The sequence below is a fragment of the Gymnoscopelus microlampas genome, assembly GCF_963454915.1.
Source record: "Gymnoscopelus microlampas genome assembly, chromosome: 23".
In the NCBI taxonomy this organism is placed as follows: Eukaryota; Metazoa; Chordata; class Actinopteri; order Myctophiformes; family Myctophidae; genus Gymnoscopelus; species Gymnoscopelus microlampas.
In genome coordinates, this window is record NC_139960.1 from 8,881,543 (window position 1) to 8,897,992 (window position 16,450).

General features: G+C 45.7%; 1 protein-coding gene across 2 annotated transcripts in view; it reads right to left on the minus strand.

Annotated features, from left to right (window-relative positions):
- Nucleotides 1-3,100: 3,100 nt before the first annotated feature.
- chchd3a (coiled-coil-helix-coiled-coil-helix domain containing 3a) overlaps nucleotides 3,101-16,450 on the minus strand; it is a 181,792-nt gene continuing 168,442 nt past the window's right edge. For both annotated transcript variants that reach the window (XM_084049617.1, XM_084049616.1), the window contains 2 exons: nucleotides 11,449-11,584; nucleotides 3,101-4,397 (listed from right to left, as the gene is read on the minus strand). In XM_084049617.1, coding sequence (XP_083905743.1) covers nucleotides 4,374-4,397; nucleotides 11,449-11,584 — 160 coding nt within the window. In that variant the 3' untranslated portion in view covers nucleotides 3,101-4,373. The remainder of the gene's footprint in view (nucleotides 4,398-11,448; nucleotides 11,585-16,450) is intronic.

The following is a 16,450-nucleotide window of genomic DNA, read 5'->3' on the forward strand; positions in this document are numbered from 1 at the left end:
GCCCACAAAGAGACAACATATTAAAATCCCAGCAAAGCAAAGCAAAAGCCAGCCGGTGCAATGATTATAATTTCCCCCATAACGCTTTTTAAAGTGACTGTGACATCCTGTGGCATCATTCCGTCGGTGTGGCCTAGAAATAAAACCGAAAAAGGGGGTCAAGTTCTGTGCATACAAGGTTTAGATAGGCTATTTCCCCCAGAATAGGGATGCCGGGGTTCATGTGGTTAAATGATACAGTCCTTTGTGCTGTTTGCTATGAGAATGTATTAACGACACATGCGTAGGGCAACGGTAATTGACCCTATAGGCAAGGCAGGCAAGACCATTTTGTTTGTATCGCACATTTAAACAACAAGGCACTTCAAGGTGCTTTGCGCAGAACACCAAGCAAAGGAAACACAATTATACAATGCAGTTGAGAGAGAAAAAGAAAAAAGAAAAATAACTCAAATCAAAGGCAGCGACAAACAGAAAGGTCTTTAGTTGTGTTTCAAAATAAATAAGAGTGGCAGCAGACCTTTAGCAGTTTTTTAGGAGTTTGTTCTGTTCCTGAGAGGTCTGGATGGTTCATGATATCGTACAAGATCAGAAATGTATTTTGTCCCCAAAACCATTCAAAGCTTTATAGACCAACAGTAGTATTTTGAAATCAATTCTTTGACACACAGGGAGCCAGTGTGAGGACTTAAGAACTAGAGTGATACTTTCTTGGTATTTGTAAGGACTCAAGCAGCAGCGTTCTGAATCAACTGCAGTCGTCTGATGGAATTTTTTAAGGAGACCTGCAAGACACCGTTACAGTAGTGAGGTCTACTGAAGATGAATGCATGTTTTTCTAGATCCTGCTGAGACATAAGTCCTCCAAACCGTGCTATATTTTTGTAGAATTTGTGATTGTGTTAATGTGGCTGTTTAAATTTAGGTCTGAGTCCATGACAACACAAAGGTCTTTAACATTCTCTATGTGACTCAAGTAGCATTAGCTTGGCAAATCATCTCTTATGGGGGTTCCTGGAACAACATATTGTTAGATGAGGGTCCACACATGCATTTGACATATTGGGGGTTCTCCTTGACATGAAGATTTGAGAAGCACATGTTTTTAGACCCTATGAATCTCTAATGATCCTTTAACCAGATTACAGGGTGCTTTAACCTTATTACAGACACAATACGGCAGATGATTCTTTAGGTCGGATTAACGGCATCGTGACATGTATGCAGGGGGGGGAGCCACCTGCCTTGAACCCCAAAGGTCATTGTCCTCATGACCCCCCCCCCCCCCCCCCCCCACACAGACAGAAGTCACCCCTAAGCACTAGAAGTCAAACAAGAGGACAGATGACTGACAGAGATCTGTCACAAGGAATCACATGCTTCCATGCACACGCACACCACTTTACACACACACTTTATTCTGGGATGTAGATAACATCTATATGTGTTCACCTGCCTCCAGCTCTCTCTCTCTCTCACACACACACATCACACACTCTATATTCTGCTGCCCCACACATAAACACACTTAATGCCCCAAAAAGGAGATATCCACGCACGCACGCACGCACGCACGCACGCACACACACACACACACACACACACACACACACACACACACACACACACACACACACACACACACACACACACACACACACACACACACACACACACACACACACACACACACACACACACACACACGTATCCAAGGGCAGCTCAGAGTGTTTGTAGAGAATGCAGACATCGTTGAGAAGCTGTCTCCTCCAAGACAAGATTATCCTGAGACTGGAGACAGAGAGAGGAGGGGAGACAGACAGACAGACAGACAGAGGAGGGGAGGGAGAAAGAGAGACAGACAGACAGACAGAGAGACAGAGGAGGGGAGGGAGAAAGAAAGAGAGAGACAGAGCTGAGCAGAAAGAGAGAGAGATAGACAGGAGAGAGAGAGAGAGAGAGAGAGAGAGAGAGAGAGAGAGAGAGAGAGAGAGAGAGAGAGAGAATGGAGGGTAGGAGACAGACAGAGAGAGGAGTGGAGAGGGTGGGGAGAGACAGACAGACAGACAGACAGACAGAGGAGGAAAGAGATGAGTGAGGGTATTTCCCATGTCTCCATCAAAGCTGCACAATGCTGTTTCTTTTTTTCTTATTGAGTAACCGATTCTTTTTGACCCTTTTTTCCTCCCCAATTTTGTCGTTATGCCAATTAATTCCTCCCCACACACATTTCTGTGTGTTGTCACTGCTGTTGTATATCCTACTGGGGCCCTCCATCACTAACTCACATCGCAACTTTTCATAAGACATATCCATAAGCCTCGTTGTCATCGGCAGGGCTAAGAACTTCACTAAATCACTCCCACGCCAAACTTTTATTCCCCCCTTCTTTTTTTTACTTTGTTTTAAATCCTCTAGTTAAGTTTCTCTCACTTTAGCTGCCTTCAGTCCACTGTGTTGTTTGGACGTTAAAGGATGCCAGGCCGGCAAAAGCATGTGTAGTAGGCGGCTAATTTGTAACTGATGGAAAATTACGTAATATTAAAATACTACAAACACACGGACAGCAAGATTTCGTGCTTTTTAAAAGCTAGAATAGACCTAAGATAGATGTCATCAATTTAATTCCTGCATCATTTCACTCACGGTTTATCCAATGTTAATTAATAATTATATTTGATTGACACAAATCCGCCAAACTGCGGTTATTCGCGGCAACCACGGCTAAAACCGCGATCCGTGCATCTCTAACGTAGAGCCTTCATTCTACTCCCCCCGCCCAGCACTCCCTGTTGACAGGCTCCACCCCCAGTCCGTATGATTACATGCAGGGACAGTTATCACCCTCCTCCCCGCCCGGCTTCACTCCCCTGAACACGGGCCATTTGTGTTCGTGTAGACACGCGAACAAAGCCGGATGCACCACGATGGATTCGAACCCACAACCTCCGCGGTGGTGGGCAGGCACTTTCACCTCTGCGCCACCCGAGCGCCCCGTAGAATTCCGGGTAGTGTAATTTTCATATCATCCACACACACACACACACACACACACACACACACAAGATAAATGGAAAAAAAAGTTCAACAACAGACAGAATTCCTGTATCATTTCCTTTAATATGTTCTCACATTGGGGTCAGTTTATTGGCTTGCATGAGAGCAAAACAAGCAGAATTACATATATTATTAACATAACACAAGACACACGCGCACACGCACACACACCTAAACGCAACGAACGGATGGGTTTGCGCTTGTGCGCGTGTGCGTACTCGCGTGTGTGTATACGTACAGGATAGTGCAAAAGGGATCGGGTACACGTGATTGTACAGTGTGTGGAAAGACGTTTTTTATTGCCGGTTTGGATGGTGGATGGATTCGATTATGGATCTAATAATAAACCAGTGGGTTCTCAACCTGTTCGGGATCACGGATCATCTTGAAAACGTCAAAAGCTTTCGCTGTGTCCACCCATTCCGACCACTCAACCCCCGGCAGCCTTTTCGGCTGCCGGGGGTTGATTGGTCAGAATGGGTGGTGTTTTCAAGGAAGGAATGTTTATTGTAATGATCAATCAAATCGATTGTGTTCCGACTTGGATCAATGGAACTAACGTAAGTTTGTTACTTTACGTGTTTTTTTCTTTTTTCAAGATTTTAAAGAAAACAATACCACGTCTCCTTTCTTCACAATGTATTTTCTAAACATTGTCAGATTATTCTGAAAATCCTACGCCAATTATTTGGGGGGCCCACTTGCAATATCCTCACGGCGCACTAGTGGGCCCCCGCCCCACAGGTTGAGAACCACTGATCTAAACTGATGCAGAACGGGGGGGTTGAGGTGGGGTGGTGGTGGTGGTGTTACTCCATCTTAGGTGTGATGTTTCCCAGCTTTGGGGCGGGGCGGGGGGACCAGAACGTGACTTCGTCCTGTCCCATCCCGTGCCGTCCTCCTCTGGAGGAGGAGGGGTCTCCAAGATGGCGGGACAGCATTCCTCGCCGTCTCCTTTACGCTCTATAACTGACACTCACTGAGCTGCTGTTGTGTTGGTGCTTTTTTTTTTAGGAACCCCGTCTTTTTATCCTTTTTGGTAGGAGAGACATACTGTTACAAACTGAAGGTTTGGGAGGGTGGGGGGTGAGGTTAGGGGGTGAGGGGTGGGTGGGTTGGTTGGTAGGGTCTCTCTATCTCTCTCTCTGTCTGTCTGTCTGTCTGTCGGTGTACTACGGTGTCTTCTGGTCCGGTTCTGTTCGGTCTGGTTCTGGTTCGGCTCGTGTTCAGGGTGTGTGTGTTGTTTTCCATTGGGTCTGCCTGTCGGATCGGATCGGTCGGAAGGAACTCTCTCTCTCTCTCTCTCTCTGGTCTATTTAACCACCGGTCCTTAACTTGTTCTGGAAAACACAAGAAGAAGACAGAGAGACTATTAGAGAGAGAGAGAACCTAACAGGAGGGAGAGGTAAAGGAGAGGACACCAGCATAATGGTTAAAGTGTCAGAGACAGGACAGAGAAGATGGAGGGAGGGAGGGAGAGATGGAGAGAGAAGGAGGACACACACACACACACACACACACACACACACACACACACACACACACACACACACACACACACACACACACACACACACACACACACACACACACACACACACACACAGATACAGACAGACAGACAGACAGACAGACAGACAGACAGAACTAAGTGGTAATTTATAAGTGCAGACTGTCCAGTTAAAAAACACATTAGGCTGCAATAACATCCATATAAATTGATCAAATGACTACCTCAATATGAAGCTGTCACTTTTATTTGATCGTTTGATGAGCTGTCACTGCACCGCTGGTCCTATGTCGTTAAACACTTACGCCTGTATACTTCCTATACTTCCTTGTACAATGAATAGCAAAAACAGCTGATCTACAGTACAAGCTCACAACAGCTCGCGGCACGTTGTGAGCTTATAGATGTGACCTGTAGATTTGCAATTGTTTTGCTGTTTTTGAAAAGTTTGAAAATTCTAGAAAATTGGCACAAATAATAGGGCAATAAAGGGTTTTCTGTTCAAGATCCTGACAAAAACCAAGTGACATCTAGAGGACAATACCTTTATGATAACAGACACACAGACAATACCTTTATGATAACAGACACACAGACAATACCTTTATGATAACAGACACACAGACAATACCTTTATGATAACAGACACACAGACAATACCTTTATGATAACAGACATACAGACAATACCTTTATGATAACAGACACCTCTATGATAACAGACATACAGACAATACCTTCATGATAACAGACATACAGACAGTCATATTATACAGAGACACAGACAAAGACAGGAAACTGGAGGAAATGGTGCTACGTTACAAGACAACTAGTTCCTACTACTACCACTAGTACTAATAATACAAATATTAATAATGATGGGGAGCCAAAGGCCTAGTGGTTAAGGTGCGTACCACGTATAGGCTATTTCCCTAGCGTGACGCTCTTTGCTGCGTGTCACTCCCCGTCTCTCTCTCCCTGTTTACTGTCTCTCTCTACTGTACTATCCACATAAAGACAGAAAAGATTGGCAGGTGAGATTGACCACCCGGAAGTAAATTTGTCATATGGAGATTCCGAACCTTTCGCGTTGGTATATGTGTAGTTTGTCTGTGATTAGGTGCATCAGCTGGAGTTCTGTACAGAACAATGTCTCGAGGTTGTGTCTGGTCTCCTGGTGCAAAAATAACAACGTCAGGGACATCAGGAACACTGTCTCCTCCTCCGTCTGCTCCTCCTGTCTGGCCAGCAGATGTTGACTGTCCCATCTGATCCCCTGTCATAGTTTTATGCCCATATATGGAGATCTCTGTATCTGGTTGTCTGTGTCCCTTTATGCCCATAATGGAGATCTCTGTATCTGTCTGTGCCTTCGACTGTGTTGCAGACACAGTGCCGGTTCCCCCTTTAATGCAAACCCCATTATACCTGTTGTCATTGGACCCGCTTTGTTGCTCTTTTCTTTTTTGTAGCGGGAGAGTTCAGCTTGAGTTTTTTTGGAGAACTTGTTTTTTGTTGGTCTTGTGCTGAAGTACCAAGTTGTTACGAATTATTTCTCATTCACCGGGGTTTAGCTTTGGTAGCTTTTCTGGAGTACTCATTTTTTTGAGAGCTGCTTATAGACTATATGCAGAGGTCTGTCAAGAGTGCTGGACTTAGCTTAGAAGCCGGCTTATATACTTTCATCTGACACGTATGCCACGTGATGTCAGAGCCCTTTATGGTGTGATGTCACAATGAGTCAGATGATTGGCAGGTGAGATTGACCACCCGGAAGTAAATTTGTCATATGGAGATTCCGAACCTTTCGCGTTGGTTCCGGAAAACCGCATATCGGGTCGGGTCGAGGCCTAGCTAAGATCGTAGGCAAAGGTCTGAGCTATCTGTGTGCGAAATTTGGAGTCTGTAGCACCAACCATGTGCTGTCAGGGCTCATCCATGCGATTTGGCCCAATTCGGCCTCGGCTTCAATTAGTAGTCACGATAATAATTAACAGCCTTTGTGATTCAAACTGTCGTCATAGTAGATGGTATATTGGAACAGGCGTTTTTTAATGTCGGAGATGAAAGGGGGATGAAGGGTCAGCGAGGGAGAGAGAGAGAGAGAGAAAGAGAGAGAGAGAGAGAGAGAGAGAGAGAGAGAGAGAGAGAGAGAGCGCAATGCAGTGAGAATATAGAATGAAGAGAGAAGCACTGGATGGAGAGATGAGGCTCCGAGATAAACTCCTATTCATGGAGCGAGAGAGAGAGAGAGAGAGAGAGAGAGAGAGAGAGAGAGAGAGAGAGGGAGAGGGAGAGAGAGAGAGAGAGAGAGAGAGTTTATCTGTCTCTCTATTGCCTCTCCTTCACAGCGTGCTATCTGCAGTACTTTAGCTCTGCATGTGTTGGAAATGTGAGGATATAGAAGCACTGATGAAGGGAAGGAGACGAGGTTTGGTGGAAGAGAGAGAGAGGAAGAGAGAGAGAGAGAGAGAGAGAGAGACAAAGAGTGAGAGAAAGAGGAAGAGAAAGGAAGATAGAGAGACCGACAGAGAGAGGAAGAGAGAAGAAGATAGCGAGACAGATAGAGAGACACAGAGGGGGGGGGGGGGGGGGGGGGGGTGCAGCAGGGGTCTAAGTGTTATCTCCGTGGAGCAGATAAGAAGCTGGTAATTATCAGCCACAAAGGAGCGGCTGATGACAGCTCCACTGTCTTGGCCCACTCGCGTCGAGGAGTCAATAATTCCCCCAAACTGAGATTCGGGGGGGATTGGCCCTTTATCTGGAGAGAGAGGCACAATGCTATCTGGCCAACATTCATAATGACGGCACGGAATTTAGTGGCGCTTTTCAGCTGATGAGGAGGAGGGCGAAGGGGGCTTGTTAGGAAAAGGGCTCCGGGCCGAGGTTATCGAGCGCCCTTCAGAGAGAGAGAGAGAGAGGGCTCGAGTAGATGAGTGACAGCCGGTTCGGGGGGACGGACGGGGGGTTTTGATGAGGTTTTGACCTCCGCGGTTCAAACCCGGCGTCCTCTGATATTTCGCCCTTTCGTCAAAAAGACGCGTCCTGTCGGGGCTGCAGATAAAACTGTGTAAACATCCTAATCACCAAACCCCATCAACTACCCTCCCCCTCAACTGCTCTAGTAGGCTGCGTAATAACAACATTATTCCTTTACGAAATAAAAACAAAAAACCTTATCACACAACTGTTTCTTTCTCACCTTAATGACTTTAAAAAGCAAGTCTTTAAGAGATAAAGCGCCAGAACGAAAACCAAGGAGTGTGTTGTGTTGTTTGCGATCGGATCGCCGCGGGCTGATAAACACAAAACAAGCGTATTACCATATCATCATCTCACGACTCGGCTTCCCGAACAATTTGTAAGATCATAACCGCCGAACGCCGCGCGGATTGTGAACGCAAAAAAAACCTCGCTTGAATCCTTGACGAGGCTACAGGTAGCTCTGCGGCACCGACACACAAACACATTCCGTGTGTGTGTGTGTGTGTCTGTCTTTCACACACACACACACACGCACGCACGCACGCACGCACGCACGCACGCACGCACGCACGCACGCACGCACGCACGCACGCACGCACGCACGCACACACACACGCGCGCGATGAATAAAACATAGCGCCATTTACATGACATATATCTTAAAAACCGCCTGCATCTGACTTTTAGATCTAATACTAATACCCCAGAGAGCGGGCCTGACGTAAAAAAAACTCGTTTCCGGGACAAAACAACGCAATTGTGGTGGGAAAAAAACCCAAATCTAATAGAAAACCTATATGAATGTAAATTGAGCCTCTTTCGGAGCCATTGTATATTGCAAAGTGCGAAAACAGGAGTCAAGTTAATATCAACCTCCGTGACATTAAAGCCTTCCGCTATACTTTAGCCGCGCGCCGGTGTTGCGCGTCCCTTAAATAGCCGATCTACAGGCTCACAACGCGTCGCACAGCGACGCGTTGTGAGCTTGTAGATCGGCTATTTTAGGCGCGCAACCCGAGTACAAATCAGGCTTTTGCTATTACCATATGAGACTGGGCGAGACGTAATAAAAAAAAGGAAAACACTAAAAACATTTGCACTCTGCAATAGACGGAGACAAGAGGTGGTGTTGGTGCGTGTCTGCGGGCAGGCGTGTGTGTGTGTGTGTGGTGGCGGACACAATGGCGTCCAAATGGCAGCGGCCGGCCCCATGGTCGTCTTATTACATTAAAACACACACAAACCCAGACGAGCCAGCCAGCGGAACGCCTCTGTCAGCAGGTATTATGGAAATAGACCTTTGGGGTTTTTGAAATCAGCCTATTTAAGAAGAGGGTTTATGCCGGCGCCAGGAGCCAAGTGGAAATGATACCGTCCTGGATAAAAGCAAAGGCTGTCCACTGTAAATGGAGCCGCGCGTGTCTGTGTGTGTGTGTGTGTGTGTGTATTGTGTGTGTGCATAATAGCTATAATATAAAAGTTGTTTGGACATTTAGAACGGGTACAGTGGCTCCACCGATGTCTGCTGCTGTAGCATTCACGGATAATATTATGACTAAATACCACATCTACATTTCATTTATATTCTAGTGGGAACATAAAGTATATTCAACTATGATGAACTACACTCCTCTTCTACTGGGAGTTCACTTACATATCTGTCGACCATGATGCTTCATCAACATTGTTTGCCAGCCTTTTTCAGAAGGGAAAGCGTTATTTTTATTTAATTACATTTTTTTTTCGAAAGGATTTTCCAGGTTTTATACAGACTAGAGGGTAGCACGGGTCTGCCCGGAACCGAAGACCCAAGCCCCGAACCGAGCCGGGTCCAAAATATTGACTTTGGTTTGAATTGCCACAGGTCTTGGTAGGGCCATTTGAAATGGACGGACCCGCTTGGATCCAAAATCCATATCGTCTGCTCTCGCATACTGAATGATCCACTTTTGACGTTAACGGCCTAATAGAAACGCAGGCAATCTCAAGCGCACTGCACCGCTGAACACCGTGGAGCAAGGTGAAACGCAAACAAAAGCCACCGGGAAGATGCAAGTTGGAACGTCATCTGTGTGGAGCATGTTTATGGTCATTATCTGCGGGGACGGGCGGTATAGTGCTTGGCAACGTGTCGTCACCACGGCACGGCATGGCATAGTAGCTGCAGACATATTGGTGGGGTAAGAGTCAATGTTAAGTCAAGCTGTTTATGACCCACCAGGATGTCCGCCGCTACCAAATGACAATTGTTGACGGCCCCTTCAGGATTTTTTGCTACGCACTATAAAAGTCGGCGAAAATGTTTTCTGTCTGTCTGCAACACAGAGCAGAGCGCACGCCGCAGCTTGTCTGTGACTACTCTGTTGGGGCACGGGGAGCGGGAGGTGACAGACACACATGGCTAATCTGAATACCACGGTGAAATCAGCATTAAATGAGCATCGGGTCCAGTACGGGTCTAGAGACCTATATTTGAATTATCATCGGTCTGTTTCGGATCGGGCACAGTTTTCCTCGTCCTGATTTAGTCCCGGTCAATTTTTTTTTTAACCCGTGCTACCCTTTAACACTCTCACCGCCAGGCCCGTAGCCTACGGGGCGATAAATCCAGCTGTAAAGCGCCGATCCCGTAGCCTACGGGCCGTGGTGCTTTTTCCTTTTTTTTCGAAAAAAAAAAGTTATTTTTTCAATTTCCGGTACGGCACATTTCATTGTAACACCACCGGAAACAGAATTATTTGGGATCCGGTTTTGCCGAAGCCGTCAGCCTCGTTCTAATGACGAAACTTCAGTTTTCTCCTTGTTTTTTTCTTCTCCTCGGTGATCACTGTCTAACATAAACCGTTCTAACTACAACATGGAGATTCCGTTTGACGCGTGGTTTTCACTGCTCGAAACAGGCAGATGTCCGCGATGTTTACAAACAGTGCGCAGCTCAATTTTAAGGATTTTAACAATGTCTATGGCGACGTGAAAAAAACAAAAAACAACAATAAAACGTTGGCACTGGTGAGTACATTATGAGATTAACCTCTGGCGGTCAATGTGTTAACACATTGACTGCCATCGGCTAATCTCAGAACGTCCATCGTAGTGCCAAGCAATTTCTTACCTTTTTTGTTTTTTTGATTCCGTCATAGGCCCCGCTAAATCCGTTTAAAATCCGCGTTCATTTGGTTCGACACAAACACGGGACCCGACCGAACAAAACGCTGAAAACCGTGCGGCGATCCGACACTGCATTCTGGAGAACGAGAGGAAAACGCTAAAATGGTGGATGCGGTGAGAAAAACAACAAGCCAGAGATAATGGCGTCCAAAGTTGACCGCTAGACAGGAAACGGAGGCGGGAGAAAAACCGGAAACAGTATTATTTCGTTTCCGGTCCGCCCACTTCGAGACCGGAAGTGCAAAAAAAATCCGGAATCTGCACCTGCACGATTTAACATGGGAAAACTACGGGACTACGGGCTACGGGAACGGCAGTTAACGGTTGGATTTAACGGCCCGTAGGACTACGGGCCTGGCAGTGGATGTGTTAATACCGACTGCAGCTGAAATGCCAACTCGACACGATCATTTTTATCATCACCATCACCAATTCTGATCAACATCAGATCTACACATTATTGTTGTTATTACTATAGAGGATATGCGCATGCTTAAAGTGAATGGCACATCGAGTGGCAAATCGAGTGGCAAAGAAACATGCAAAATGAGTTTAACATTGTTTAATGTTGTTTAATGCAATCAGATATGACTTTTCTGTTTGGATGCATGGGCTGTCAAGGCCAGAAAGTATTTTTTTTGACACTCAGTAGGCATTCCTGCATAACTTCCGGGTTTGATGATGATGTCACACGCATATCCTCTATTAGTATTACTATTGCACGCCCACCTGCTTGTTCTTGTTGACACACTGCATGTACAGAGCTGCGATGTTGGAGCAGTGCAGCGTCTTCCCAGCGTTCTCCCTGTAGCACTTCAGGATCTGGCCCTGCAGGTCAGCACACACCGGGTAGGTCTCATACCGACTGGATGGAGAGACAGACAGACAGACAGACAGACAGACAGACAGACAGACAGACAGACAGACAGGAAAGGTGAGTTCATCAAACATGACAAATCAACACATTTTGTCCACAAAACGTCCCAACATTAACGGCCGATTCGTACTTCTTCGCTCAACGTCATCACATGGCCGGAAATAAATCGATCTCCAAGTTGCGTCCACGACGCCTTGTATAGGTCGGCTATTTTCGGAGTGTGATGCCGGTGTGCCGGGGAGCATACCGTTGCCGTCAGGCAGACACCTGTTATCTCCATATTCTAACTTTTTGAGTTTTTTGTTTGTAATTTAATGTCCTACTTCATCATACTACACAAAAGCAGCAAAAGTAGCAGATCTACAAGCTTGTTTCCATCTTCTGGATTTGAATTTGAATCCTGAAAAGTAACAGTTTTTGGACATATGAGGTCTCCGCCCGACAGAGATGATAAATTAGGCATTCGGGCATGAAGCAAAGTCAAAGAACCTTCAACCTGACATTGTTCATGAACCAACCCCCCCCCTCCTTTCTTCCACCATCACTCCCAGTGTGACTCCCTTAAGACTCTGTGTGCTACTGGATCTGCTGGCTAAGAGGTTAAGAGTCAACCTAACCCCCTGCCAATGAGTCCAGTAGGATCCATGAAGCCGTCGATGGAGGGTTTCGTCTCTAGACGATTTGTCAGGACAATTAGCAACCATGACGGTCACCATCTTTGTTCCACTGATGCTGCTGATGGTAAATGTACAACGGTCACCCAGACAATTTTAGCCCCCAATAAAAGTCAGTCCCTTTCGCCGCCGATAGGAGGAGAACGGAAAAAAAAAACGTTAAAAGCTACTTCTCAAGGGTCTCACACCAGACAATATTGGTTGTTATACTACTGGGTGCTAGAGAATCAATATCGATTGTGAATGGCTCCCTATAGATTAGCGATTGTATCAGCCATACACACAGTAGATAGCTGTCTACTTGCATTGGTCTGTGTGGGAAAAAAATGAAGGGCTTGATTTATTTAGTTGTGTGCCTGTGTCGCACACACCGAAAATAGCAGATCTACAAGCTCACAATGTGTTGCCCTGTGAGCTTGTTGGGAATGCTAACGTGTCTAGCTATAGGCTAACACGTCACCAGCCTAGCGTGCTCTATACAGAGTCCCGACGCCGCACCCCTACTGTCTTAGCCCATTAAGACCTGGAACGCATCTGTGTCATTTTTTGAATTTGACCTAAAAAGCATTATTTTACACTTTGGCTATTCAAAAATAGCAGATATACAAGCTCATAGCGCGGCACCGAGTGCCGCGCTACGAGCTTGTAGATCTGATATTTTTGAAAAATCGTGAAAATGTGTGCAACTCTTTGAATATATATTGTTTTAAAGCGAACATTTTTAAGTCAAATCTTTGGTTCTGGGGGGTCCCTGGAACAAAATATTTTGAGATGGGGGTCGGCGGCCAAATACATATAATTTTGGCGGTTCTTGACATGAAAAAGTTTGAGCACCACTGATATAGCAACATAGTTTTTTTTTTTAAACTGTTGGGATTTAGAAGACATTTTGTAGAATCGGAACCTCAGGTCTTAAGTGGTTAGTACAGCTGCATTAGCGGCATGACAGATGCTAGTACGTACAGTATGCTAATGCCTGACGTTACACAGGGCATCAGTGCATTTAACTGGTCTCCTTTACTACTAACACAGCCCGGTAATGCAGGCTGTTCGGCAGCAGATTTAAGGATTGTTATTTCGTTTTTTGCTAACATCAGCAGTGGGATGTACAGTATGCCCGCACTGTGCCCACAATGCTAACTGCTACTGTCAGTCTTTTAACACACGCCATAAAAATCCATAATAAAGGAACCAGCACATGCTATACGGCTATTATGCTAATGATGGTGTCTCTTTGGTACACACCAGTGGTCCGGACACTGCGCCTGCCACGTTGCCATATTTAAATCGGGAGAGAAATAAGCTACTAGGTCTATGAAAACAAGCCCAAATGAAGCGACTATTAGGCCACATGCATTGGATATTTGAAAATATATATTTTGAATATTTTTAAAAACATTTTAACAATACAAATCTGGTACAGGGGTCCGTGGACAATTACATATTCATTTGGAGGTCCTTGACATGAAAATGTTTAAGAACCACTGGTTTAAACAACCTTTAGGAAACAAGGCCAAATAAGCAACCATACTTTAGAAACAAGCCCAAAGAAACCGCAACCCGTAACTACCAATATTTACAAGCGCCTTTACAAAAAACAAGCCCAAAGTCGCTTATAATAAGCAGACTTGGCAACAGAGCTGAACAGGCCTAAGAGCCGAGGTACTCTGTGCATGCATGTGTGCGTGCGTGGGTGGTGTGTGGGACACATTTATACCCTGTCAGCAACTCTGGGAAACTCAGAGGGATACCGGGGGGCTTGGGGGGGGCAGCTGAGCCTTTCTAGTCTGAATCAGATGTTTGATTTGCCCCCTGGAGTGAGAAATCACCCCCCTGTTGGAAATAAAACAGGAGGATTGGCCGCATGGGTCATTACCCCGGGTCTAATGCAGCAGGAAAACTGGTGCAGGAGGAGGCGTGCGTGTGTGTGTGTGTGTGTGTGTGTGTGTGGTGTGTGTGTGTGCATATGTGCATCCCACACGCCACATGCTCTTATTTAGCTTAGCCCGCAGGGACACACCGCTAAAATCTATAGTCCTTGTCAGTGTGGGTCAGTGACAATTAGTGACAATAAGGGAAGCGTTCACTCTTCCCCTCAAGGACTACCGCTGACTGTACGTGCCCTTGGGCAAACGCACTGAACCACCAACTGCCCGCAGTGGAGATACACATGACTTTAACCACTTTAACCACGACTTAAAACTTAAATATGGTTGAGCGGGGTCCCCCAGGGCTCTATACTAGTGTCTTTTCAGTTTTTCTGTTATTGTGGGGAAAGCTTTCGCTGAAAATAGCCGATCGACAAGCTCACAACGCGTCGCACAGCTTGTCGATCTGCTGTTTTCTGAGAAAGCTTACCCCACAATCCGGATGCTGGGGGATGACCCTCCTGTTACAGGAATGACTGTAACAGGAATGACTGTAACAGGAATGACTAACAGTAATGACTATAACAGGAATGACTGTAACAGGAATGACTGTAACAGGAATGACTAACAGTAATGACTATAACAGGAATGACTGTAACAGGAATGACTGTAACAGGAATGACTATAACAGGAATGACTATAACAGGATTGCCTGTTACAGGAATGACTGTAACAGGAATGACTAAAACAGGAATGACTGTAACAGGAATGACTATAACAGGAATGACTGTAACAGGAATGACTGTAACAGGAATGACTATAACAGGAATGACTGTAACAGGAATGACTATAACAGGAATGCCTGTAACAGGAATGACTATAACAGGAATGCCTATAACAGGAATGACTATAACAGGAATGCCTATAACAGGAATGACTGTAACAGGAATGACTATAATAGGAATGACAGTAACAGGAATGACTGTAACATGGTTGACTGTAACAGGATTGACTGTAACAGGGTTGACTGTAACAGTGTTGACTGTAACAGGGTTGACTGTAACAGTGTTGACTGTAACAGTGTTGACTGTAACAGGGTTGACTGTAACAGTGTTGACTGTAACAGGGTTGACTGTAACAGGAATGACTGAAACATGATTGACTGTAACAAGATTGATTGCAACAGGCTTGACTAACAGGAATGAATGTAACATGAATGACTAACATGATTGACTCTAACAGGATTGACTGTAACAGGATTGACTCTTCTGGGGGGTCCCTGGCACAACATCTTTTCAGATGGGGGTCCGTGGCCAAATAAAATGCAGTTGGTACACTCTACTTCCGGGATTGGCTCCAACGTTGGAGCCAATAGACTAGAGCGCACTAGCGTTGCAGACGAAAGAAGCATGCGCAGTAGCGTCCTAAATGCGGACGTCTTGCAATACCTGATTTGTCCACAAGGCTTCGGTGGCATCAATAATCCTCCGCAGTTCCGGGGGCTTGGTTTAAAGGCTGATTGCAGCATAAAGGCCTGGCAGTCAAAGCTGAAGAGCCCTGTGTTTACTGCCACCGCCTCCACTGAACCCAGAACTAGAACATTATGCTGAGTGTGGAACTCTGTGTCTTCTGGAACCACAGGGAGGGCTCCGGGTCCCGTCATTTATTCTTCTGAAACCACAGGGAGGGTTTCAGGTCCCGTCATTTATGCCTGGAAGCCGCCACATGACAAGGCCATTGCTCTGCGTCAGGCAGGGTTTCTACTACTGAACGATGACAGCACAAGACTCTCTTCATAATATGGATGCCAAGCGTCTCATTTGTTACAATGCCAACGGGCATCATCTGCAAGCAGGGAAGGAGGAAGGGGGGGAGGCGCACAACATACACCTGCTAATTACTTCCTTAAGCATTAGCGTTAATGCCAGGTGCATCCCGCTGATACCAACCACGGTGTTTATCATCCACTAATGGCTTACTGAGGAGAGCGAGAGAGAGAGAGAGAGAGAGATAATGACCTAGTCAGCATTGGTTCTGTGGTTTTCCTTGTGACAGCTAGGAAGTAGAGTTAATAACTTTTAATCCATTGAGACCTGAAGCCGATTCTACATGTCTCCTAAATCTCAACAGTATTCTGAAAAGCGTATGTTTCTATATCAGTGGTGCTCAATCTTTTTCATGTCAAGGACCCCCAAAATTATATGCATTTGGCCGCGGACCCCCATCAAAATATTTTGTTCCAGGGACCACCCAGAAGCAAAGATATGAGTTAAAATGTTCGCTTTAAAAATATATATATTCAGAAGATTTGC